Raw genomic sequence first — 11,088 nt, forward strand, 5'->3', positions numbered from 1 at the left:
GAGAAACGAGAAGTTCCAAACGTGAACGGTGGAAAAAGTCCTGACTCTGTGTGCCGTATGCTAAGCTCACAGCCTTGAGCTGCAGTGGCCTTGGTGAGCAGAGGCTTTGAAATTAAAAAATTAGATCCAGAGGCATAGACCTGTGCAAGGGTCATAGAATCTACATGTGTGAAGAGGGACTGGGAAGCCTCTCTGCCTTGTCACAGAGGAAGACTCCAATGAAACTCACTAAGATCTTGGGCTTTGGGAAGGGAAAAATTCCCAAGCCCCCAAAGAAATAAAAACCCTAAGTTTACCTCATGGACAGAGCTGAAGTCTGAAACCCTCATCTTCATGTGCAGCTAGATTTAGCACTTTCCTCATGGCCTAGGAACATCCATCCCTATCAAAGCCTAATGTAAAACAGCCCAACAGCCTAGAAAAAACAAAAGTGCAACTAAAAAGGAGCTACTTCGGAAGAGGTCTGGGTCTCAAGCTGTGGAGAAAGAGCCCCACTGAAGCTCAGGGTGAACTTTTCAAGGTGACAGCCGGAAGTAACTGAGCAGGTGTAACGATAAGAGATTCAACAGCCAGCAGATGGATGTGTGCTGTCCCCCGAGGCCTGCAGCTTATTGCCTCATAAAGCAAGTGTGCTTAAAGGAGCTCGAGATAAGAAATCATGGGAGTAAGAAAGTATCCAAGGTTCACTTTCAGGGTTTCGAAAAATATTATTGAAAACTACAACTGACATTTAAAACTCAACTCCGTGTTTTCTGTACTCAAGACCTACAAAACCAGCCAAGGAGGTACATCCAGAAGGCGAACCTCAAAAGGGTTTTAAGAAAGGGGAAATATGATGACTTATCAGATATTGAGGAACCTAGCGAGGTAGTACACATCTGAGTGCTAGCACTTGGGTGGAGGAGGCAGAGGGATCAGCAACCCAAGGTCATTCTTGGCTGCGCAGTGAATTTGAACAACATGTGCTCCATGAAATCTCATCTGAGAGACAGAGATGGAGACAGAGGCACACACAGAAAAAACGGGTCCTGTTTATCTACTAAGAATTTTCGAAGGACAGAATGGACAGTGATGGAAGTAGTATTTTAAAATATAATGTTTGAGAAATATGGTGGCTTAAATGAGAAGTTCCTCCGTAAGTCTGGCTAGCTGAACACTTGGCCCTCGGTTAGTGGGACTGTCTGGGATGGTTTAGCAGGCATGGGCTTGCAGAAGGAAGTTTATAACTGAGGGCAGGCACTGAGAGTGTATAGCTCTGCCCTATTTCCAGTTGACTCTCTGCTGTGTGATTTCTTAGCTTCCTGATCCTGCCACACGCTGCCGTGCCTCCCCACCACGATGAACTCTAATCCTTCTGGAACTGTAAACCAAAACAAATCCTTCTTCTATAAGTAGATTTTGGTTGTGGTGTTTTACCACAGAAATAGAAAAGTAATTTATGCAAGAATGTTTCTTTGGTATAAAACACATTTCTCTTCAGAGGAAAGACCTACAAAACATCTAAACTGTTTTAAAGAGACAAGCAAAGACTAAAAATTACGCTAAAAGGCCACATTAGTTAAAATAATAGTCCTCTCAACAAAAATCATCAAGTTCAGAGCCCATGGAATAAAAGTTTTGAAACTACCAATGGAATATAGCAACATTATCATTGTTTAATTGTGATGAGGCAAAATAGGGCTGACAAAATAATTCAGGAGGACCCAGCCCATTGTGGGTCACATCACCCATAGGCAAGTGGTCCTGGAATGTGTAAGAAACTAACTGAAGAGCCTAGAGAGATGGCTCAGGGGTTAAACATGTTTATTGCTCCTGCAGAGGACCCAGGTTTGGTTCCCAGCACCCACACCAATCAGTCACAACTGCCTATATATAACTCCAGTTCCAGGGGATCCAGCATGCTCTGCCCTCTGCAGGCACCCACACACATAGGATGTACATACATAAACTTAGGCAGACACAACCGAGCTAAAAACCAAAGCAAAACAGAACAAGAGCCAACTAACCACGAGCCTTGAGTCGGCCAGCAAGCAGCCGACTCCAAGGTTTCTGCCTTGAGATCCTGCCCAGACTTCCCTCCGTTGATGGGCTGTAACCTGAAAGTGTAAGCCTCATCAATCCTCCCTCCTCAGAGCTAATTCTGGTCAAGCGACAGAAGGTATCTGGAAGTTGTCCAGATGGCCAAGTGGTCTAAGGCACTGCGTTCAGAATGTATCTGGGATGTATTAATTCCATTGGATTTCCCCTGAAGTGAAAATATGAAAGTTCAAAAGTCCTGTGCCCAAGAGCTCCAGGCCCCCAGCTTGAAGAGTCTGTTCAGTTTGACTTCTTCACTCATGACTGTATCAATATGTCCCTAGCAGCAAGTCTGTTGTCACTGTGTCTATAGGCGCTCCCAAGCCAAGAAGCTAACATATGCTTATTACCTCATCAAAACCATCTTTCACTGAGGTAGGGCTTGTGTGTTGGAGGCGGTCCCATGTGCGCTTGGCACTGTTGTTGAAAGTTAACTTCCCTAGGAATTAAGACACCCGTCTAGCGTGCTTTCTGGCTGCAGCGTTTCTACTGGCAGGTAGGGCCAGGGAGAGCTGTTTCCAGAGCCTCCCTGTTCCATCATGTTTTGAATGCTAGGGCTGGAGCAGTAGTGAAGGCATTCTGTGATAATGACAACAGTCACCCGCTCAGATTTGAGCAACTGCCATTGACCGGCTCCTTTAGATTCATTCGGAAAGTTTGCGAAGGGCCTTGCTGGCCAGCTGTCTGCCTTCCTCGAGCAGAAAACGATGCGGTTTGAAATAAGTGACTCGCAAGATCCCACCGCTTTGCAATCCCCATTGCAGGTCTCCCCTCCGCCGATTAACTCGGTTTTGTTTTGATATCGCGGGTGGAGAATTGGCAATTCAGCTCAACAACACAATGTTGAGTGGACAATGGAACGTGGCAGTCAGCTTACAGACCTGGAGACACACTGCTGATTTAGATGAGTCCTTGGAGGCAGGCTTCCCCACGGACAACACTCCAGTTTTCTATAGAAGCTTATTGTTATTTTTTAAAGGTCCCTTTCTACAGTGTAGCACAGATCTCTTGGCCTGACCTGACAGAACCCATTCGATGAAATCAGCGTCGTCTTTCCTGCCTCAACAGAAGGGGAGGCTAGTGTACGAAGAGAAGTTCAGCGGTGGGCAGCATGGACAACCGCATAGCCTCGTGCGCTAGATAATGAGAAAGACTCGGGCCTCAGGCTTCCCTTCTGATTGCCCTGATCCCTGGTCGTCCAGTTCACAGGAGGTCTCACAAGGCATGCTGAGCAGTTCAGCCTCAACAAAGTAACAGGAAAACGTTGAAGAACTTTTTTTTCTTTTAGTCAAATAACCTGTTTGTCTTAGTAAAGCTTACTATGTTTCCAAAAATTGACATAGCTAATTAGAATTCACAGGATGTGACAGAAATCCACAAGGACAGCTGGGTGTGATGGCACATTCCTATAATTCCAGCACTGGGGAGGCTGAGGCAGGAGGTCAGTTCTGCTGATAGGTCAAGGCCAGGCTGGGTTACCACGCTGAAGGTCCCCCTGGAATACAGACTGAGGACACGTCCCAAACAAACAAAAACAAATGACCAAAAATCCACAAACACAAACAGAGAGGGAAGGAAAAAAAAACTTTAGAAGTTGGAAAGCAATTGGATGAGGACAAACTGACATAACAGAACCAAGGAAGGTGACAGTTAAGGGGACCCAAGAAGCAGGTCGTTTCACACCACAAAACTTTAGACAACCTAGAGTTGGAGATGCCAGAGCACCCTAAATCAGCAGGCAGGCGAGGTTCGAACAAGGTTCGCTGCAAGCCTGTGGAAGAAGGGGCTGGCTCTTCAGATTAGCTCTCTCATCCTGCAGAGCTGCAGCTGCGTGCTTGTCAGCATCCTGACAGAAGAATGGAATTGCAATGTTCTCCAAAAGCAGAACCCAGAGGCACTCTGCTCTGGCTGGTGCCAGTAGCAGCTGCAGCGAGAATGGACTGATGGGATGACTCAGTGGGCAAAGGTGACTGCCGTGCAGCCTGATGACCTGGGTTCGATTCCTGGGAGGCACATGGAAGACGGGGAGCACTGACTGACCCCTAACCTCAATGTGTGCACACACACACTCCCATGTAAACACACACACACACACACACTAAACAAGAAGGTAATAAAATGAGCATCGTTACGGTGGCAAACCAGACCCACAAAAACACAGGAAGACTACCACTTCTGGTATCCAGGCAATCATCTCCAGGCAGGAAAGTGGATGCTTTTGTACAAGAGAAGCTGATACTCGTGAGAAAGAGGAAAATGACAGACACTTGATCAGAGCCCACCCAAACCTTGCCCAGACCAGTCAGGAACAGTGGTTCTGAAAAAGGGACACCTTAGACATCTGTCAGCATCTGGAGACAGTTTGTAGTCACAGACTGAGCTTGTAACTGTCATCTAACGAGCAGAGTCTGGGGTGTTGCTAAACACCCAGATGCAAAGGACGGCCTTCAGGACAGAACATCTTCCAGCTCAATGACAAGATATTGCTAGGATCGCAGTCACTAATCCTGCATCAAAGCAAAACCTAATAGTTGACAAGCATAGCCCAAATTCTTAGTGTCAAATTGTTTTTTGTTGTTGTTGTTGTTTCTAATAAAGATTTGTTTTTGTTTTATGAGTATTTGGGGTTTTTTTGCTTCTAATAAAGAATTTTTTGCATTAAGAATAGTTTCCTGTGTGTATGTACCACATGTATGCCTGTTGCCTGTAGGTGCCAGAAGGTATCAGATCCCCTGGAACTGGAATTACAGGTGGTTGTGAGCTGCTGTGTAGGTGCTGAGCCTGGAACCCTAGTCCTCTGCAAGGATAACAAGTGTTCTTGACCACAGAACCATCTCTTTAGCCCCAAGTTGGCTTTTAAAATCCTTTCTACTTGGAGGCAGAGAGATGGCTCTGCTGAGGACCCAATTTGATCCTCTGGTCCCACACGGTAGGGGAGAACTGGCTCTTTTGGGTTGTCTCTGACCTCTGCAAATATGTGTATGCCTTTTCCATAAATAAGTCAGTTAAATAAAATTTTTAAAGAACTTTTCCTTCAGGTTTATTTTCTCTGACACATAATTATGTATATTTAACGCGGGACAGTGTGGCTTTCGACAGTGTGTGTAAGTCGTGCATTTGTTTTAGATCACTCCCATTCTCTTGCCCACCTCCCTCTCCTGCTCAACCCCTATTCTTTCCAATCAGTCCCCTCCCTAACTTCCGTGTCTCGCTGGGGGTACCTGTGTCTCATTGAATTAAATTCATTGTCTATACCTTATTCTTATGAACGAAAACAATGACTAGGATAACCAAGCATTTTGGATTTGAGTCCGTTCTTTAATCAGGAAGACAGAGATTTTGAACAATTGTAGAAGAAAAAAGAAAGGCAGTATTAAGAAAGGCAATGAAATGAGTGTTTTCATGAGTATTTTTACATGCATATTCCTGCATATAAAATCCTAATTAAAATTTGAAGGACAGCAGTCCGGCACAGTGGTACACTCTAGAATTTTAGCACTTGAGAGGCTAGGGCAGGAAGATTGCAAGTTCAAGGACAGCTTGGGCTGCACAATAGAACTCTGTCTCAAAATAATATTAGTATTTTAAAGTGCATCCAAAAGACTGGAATAAGATAACATTTTAAAACGGAACATTTATGAGTTCAAGGCCAGCGTGGTATACAAAGAGCCGTGCAGGACACCCAGAGCCATTCTTCAGAGAAATCATCTCTTGACAAACAAAAACAAACAAAACAAAACAAAAAAAGGATCATTTAACTGGATATAGTGACTCATGCCAGTAATCTCAGTAGTAGGGAGTCTGAAGCAAGAGCATTGCCATGAGTTTGACATTGGGAAGATAAGTTATTCTGCCAGGTCACAATCTAGTGGTAACTAGGGAGCAAGGAGAGATACAAATAGTTCTTTCACATATGAAAAAACAAAGGTGCAGAGAGGGCATATCTTTCAAGAGCACCTGAGAAGCCCGTGGAGCAACACATGCAAGTGCCACAGGAAAAAAATGGCTTCCCAGCCAGAATTCCATCCCTCCTGCCCTACCTAAGAAAATGTGAGTGGGAATGGGGCCATTTCAGACAAACGGGCTCTCGACATTTTGACCCCTCGAATTCTCTTCCCAGGAAGCCTGTGAAGCAGTGTGCACTAGTCATAAGATTTAAACATAAAGATACGAATGCTTGCTTGCCAGGGTAGGAAGTCAAGACTGCATCTAAAACTGGAAAGAGGGAATTCCTGCATGGGCTATGTGCAGTGAACGGTACCCGCATGTGCTGATTTCTTTCTCGAAAACTAGGGAAGCTTGTCCTCTTCAAAGCACACCTGCCACACGGAAGCCAGCAGGCCTGATGGTTATCTCTTCTGATGAGGCCGCCTCGAGTTCCAGCCTGCAGAAAAGCCACTTTGGGATTGCCTGAGCCACATCACACCGTGTGACCTTCCCAAACCTTAGAAACCTTGACTTGAATTCACGTATTTTAACGTTAGCTTGCTAATCATTTACTCGGATCCTTGGCACCTCGACTTCCTCCACTTGACAATATATATTAGTAAATAGATACTGCATAACTTCCCTCCTGATTTATTATACTTCCTGTATCCCAACCCATCAGACCGCTGAAGTTAACTTAATGACTGTAAGATACTGGTGGGCTGGCCTTTCTCACTTCAGTTTTTCTCCTGTGTACCGTTGCCTTCTGTCCTGCTTCTCTCTTACCCACGCCACCTGCTCTTAACCCCCCCCCCACCGTTGTGTTGTTTTATTCTCGAAGCTTGTTTTCCATATATTGGCTGACACCTCAGAAGTCTTCCCTGTCCACAAGCTTCCCCACACACGACACAGTTATGATAGAATTCGGTTGGGTGTTTCCACTCCAGTATTGAAACTGTGAATAGAAGTTCTTCAGATAACCACCGTGCTCATAACCTGTGCCTTTGCGTTAAACCGCTCGGGTGTCTATAGCAAGTCGGTGTGTGCCTACTTTGATTCACTTAAGTCGTCCCGTTCTAGTGCAAGGCAGCCCCTTTGCAAGCACTTTCTCCGTCCTGCTTTGCTCCGGCTCCGCTCTGAAGTGGTTAACAGTTCTGATTCTGTTTCTCCGTCGTCAGGCCAGCCAGTCATGTGGATGGAATGTTGGTGAGCAGCATTTCAGATCCACGGAACACACGTTCCTGAAGAAAGCCGCCACGAGTGTGGCTCTTGACTGCTTCTCTTAAAGCAAACCATCTCGTAATTCTCGCGTCCATCCTATCAAGTCTGCTTCTCAGATTATTGCCAAATACAAGGACGAGCTCACTTGGTTCACCTTGAATGGTGGCTAGACTGGTTTTCACCTCCCTCCTTCTCCACTGTCCACCTGGACCAGGATTCTTGACTATAATAGCCCTGGTCAAACTAATTACAGATATTATTTTTTAAGCATCATGGTCTCCTACTCTACAATACAGTCACCAGCTCTGGTAGCCACTGTAAACAAATCATTGCTATTTTGTTCCACAAATAGAAGCAGATACTGCAGCAAATGGTTGGTGGCAGGCACTTACCATGGCCAAGTATGAACTTTAACAAGAGAACAAGCAGTAATATTCACTAGTGTGGCATTCAACCAAAGTGTGGTTTTTGTTTCTTTGTTTGTTTTGAGGTGGGATTTCTCTCTGTAACAGCCCTAGCTGTTCTGGAACTCACTTTGTAGACCAGGTTGGACTTGGAGTCACAGAGATCTGTCTATCTCTGCCTCCCGAGTGCTGGGATTAAAGTGTGCGCCACTACTACCAGCTGTGTTTTATGCTGTGCATGGAACAATGCAGTTTTTATTACTCTAAGTAAATAAATGTCTGACGATGTCCAGTGTAATAGAATCGAAAAGTGAAAGTGGCAAACACTCTGAATTTTCTTCTATAATGTGACTGAAAAATACACACTATATAAGCTCTACATGGAGGGAACTAGATTAAGATCATTTGCAAGCATTCTTTATTCATACAGAGGTGTACGAGGCTGTGATTGCTTGTAGCACAATCAATGCTGTATTCTGTTTGAGTGGAGTCGTGTTCCTGTTACGAATCTTCCACAAGACACTGACCCAAATTTAATGGCCAAATTGAATAACTCCAAGATTGGTTTGTTCATTTATTATTTGCACAATTTGTGTCAGCTTGTTTACTACATTTCATGAGCTTCCCGCGCATGACTGCCTTCATGTTTGAAATATATCACAGAAAATGAGGTAGGGTATTTCTGAGTAAATGAGCCTCAAATAAGTTGGTGATAAAAGTGGATCAAGGAGCAGATTTTCCTTTTCATCTCTTGATACTTACCTAGGTTCAAGAAAATATGGATAGGAGAAATGCATAAAATTACAAAGAGATTTTATCTTGTTCCCAGAGAATAGCTCTTATTAAAGAAACAGAAATGAAAAACACTGGGGAGGATGTGGAAACGAAGGAACCCTTATATGTCCTTATTGGGAATTTTAATTATAGCCACTACTGTGGATGGGGTACGAAGACTATACAGTCCAACTATGGGTATATGCCTTATTGTATTTGAGTCTAAAATGCCCACCACAGACTCCTCTTTTATCTACTTGCTCCTTGTATACTTTTACATACTTAGTGGCACTATTTGGGGAAGCTATAAAACATTTAGGAGGTGAAGCCTCATTGGGAAAAGTAGGTTCGAACCTATGGAGGAGTATTGCTTACTGGCTGGTCCCCCTTAACACGTACAACTTATTTTCTTACACCACCCAGGACCACCTGCCTAGGAGTGGTACCATCCACAACAAATTGGGCCCTCCCTTTTCAATCAAGAAAATGCTCTATGGACTTGTCCTGTAGACTTCCCAAATGATCCCAGCTATGTGAAGCTGATATAAAAACTAGCTAGCATGGCCATCTTTGGACTGAGGTATATTTGATCAGAGAGAGTTACTGTGGTGATTTGAATGTAGTTGGTCCCCAATTCTTATAAGGAGTGACATTTTTAGGAGGTATGGATTTGTTGGAGTGGGTGTGGCCTTGTTGGAGACAGTATGTCACTGTAGGGGTGGGCTTTGAATTTCCTATGCTCAGGATACCGCCCAGTGAGTCAGTCGACTTCCTGTTGCCCCTGAGTCAAGATGTAAGGCTCTCAGCCCAAGCATCACATCTGCCTGCATGCTGCCATGCTCCCTGCCATGATGACAATGGACTGAACCTCTGAAACTGTAAGCAAGCCCTCTCAATTATAAAGTTTCCCTTTGTAAAAGTTGCTGTGGTCATGGTATCTCTTCACAGCAGTAGAACCCTAACTAAGACAGTTATCCAACCAAATATCTGGGAAAGAACAAGAAGCAGCAGCAATTTCAGAAACCAACAGGGACAAGCTGGGTGGATGTTGTCAGAGCATGGTAAAGGAGGTGACACTTAAGCTAACTGAATGTAGCTGAGAGAATAAGAACAGCCTGGAAGCTTTGGTAAAGTGTTGCAGAAGGGCTGAATTTGGTTCCTGTTATAACCATACCAGAAAGATATTTAAGCAGGAGGATGAACTTGTCTTCAAAAGACTGTGAAGCTAAGTATATATGAAAGAAAAATAAAAACACTGTAATGGAATTTAGAATCACCTAGAAAAAACAGCTTGCGCAGAAGCATGCCAGCATGTGTGTGTTTGTGTGTATGCATGCATGTGTGTTTTAAGAAATGATTAACTGCTCTTTCGGCCATCTTCCTGCACCGCCACCATGGTGCGCATGAACGTCCTGGCCGATGCTCTCAAAAGCATCAACAATGCAGAGAAGAGAGGCAAACGCCAGGTCCTCATCAGGCCCTGCTCCAAAGTCATCGTTCGGTTCCTAACCGTGATGATGAAGCACGGTTACATTGGTGAATTTGAAATCATTGACGACCACAGAGCTGGGAAGATCGTCGTGAACCTCACATGCAGGTTGAACAAGTGTGGAGTGATAAGCCCTAGATTTGATGTGCAACTCAAAGACCTAGAAAAATGGCAGAACAATCTGCTCCCGTCCCGTCAGTTTGGCTTCATTGTACTGACCACCTCAGCTGGCATCATGGACCATGAAGAGGCAAGACGAAAGCACACAGGAGGGAAAATCCTGGGATTCTTTTTCTAGAGATGTAAAACATAAATAAAGAGCCTTTATGGACTGTGAAAAAAAAAAAAGAAATGATTAACTGAGGAAGAAGACCCCTGTAAAAAGAGGCTTTTAATTTTCATTTCCTAGCCACCCTGACCCAAACAATCACACAAAGCTATAATAATTACAACACTGTTTGGTCAATGGTTCAGGAATATTCCTACCTAGCTGTTATATCTTAAATGAACCCATTTCTATTCATCTGTGTATCACCATGAGGCTGTGGCTTACCAGTAAGCCTCTGGCATCTTTCTCTTTTGGCAGCTACATGGCGTCTCCCTGTCTCCATCTTCTTTCTCCCTGTATTCAATTTAGGTTTAGTTTTCCCACCTTACTATATCCTGCCCTGCCATAGGCCAAAGTAGCTTTTTTATTAACCAATGGTAATAAAACACATTCACAGCATACAGAGGGGAATCCTACATCAGACCCCACTCTCGAAATGGGTGACATTTTCTAAAAGAGTGACCCAGATATAAAGCAGTCTAAAAGAACATTGGTTTGTGTCTGTTTGCCCTTGCTGCCTTTTGTCTGAACAGTTGCATCTCTTAAAGCTCCCTCTATGAGCATCATTCGCCAGAGAATGTCCAAGCTCTCAGCACTAGATGGCACTGAGACTAGATGGAGCTGATGTTGGTTCTTAAAACACTCGAATGCAGACAGCCACTGTTGGGCTACCCTGTCCCTTTTGTGTAAGCCAATCTAAGGAATCCTCCTTCATCTCGCATACACTATCTAGTGAATCTGGTCTTTTAGAGAACCCTGTCTAGAACATACACATAAAGACTTGTATGGGAACTTTCATATTCTTAATAACCAGGAATAGAAAAGGCCCAAACGTCCCTCAGTTGAAGAAGAGATTGACGGAAGATGGT

General features: G+C 44.2%; 1 protein-coding gene across 1 annotated transcript; it reads left to right on the forward strand.

Moving 5' to 3' along the window:
• Positions 1–9,784: 9,784 nt before the first annotated feature.
• Positions 9,785–10,223, forward strand: LOC126486918 (40S ribosomal protein S15a-like). The gene has a single exon (XM_050119433.1). The coding sequence runs from the start codon at positions 9,797–9,799 to the stop codon at positions 10,187–10,189; it is 393 nt and encodes a 130-aa protein (XP_049975390.1). The 5' UTR covers positions 9,785–9,796; the 3' UTR covers positions 10,190–10,223.
• The last annotated feature ends 865 nt before the right edge of the window (positions 10,224–11,088 follow it).

This window comes from Alexandromys fortis, unplaced genomic scaffold (assembly GCF_014885135.2).
Source record: "Alexandromys fortis isolate MF-2015 unplaced genomic scaffold, M_Fortis_MF-2015_v1.1 scaffold_167, whole genome shotgun sequence".
Classification (NCBI taxonomy): domain Eukaryota; kingdom Metazoa; phylum Chordata; class Mammalia; order Rodentia; family Cricetidae; genus Alexandromys; species Alexandromys fortis.

Coding starts and splice junctions, on each gene's coding strand:
- LOC126486918 (XM_050119433.1), top strand. CDS start 9,797: ATGGTGCGCATGAACGTCCTGGCCGATGCTCTCAAAAGCATCAACAAT.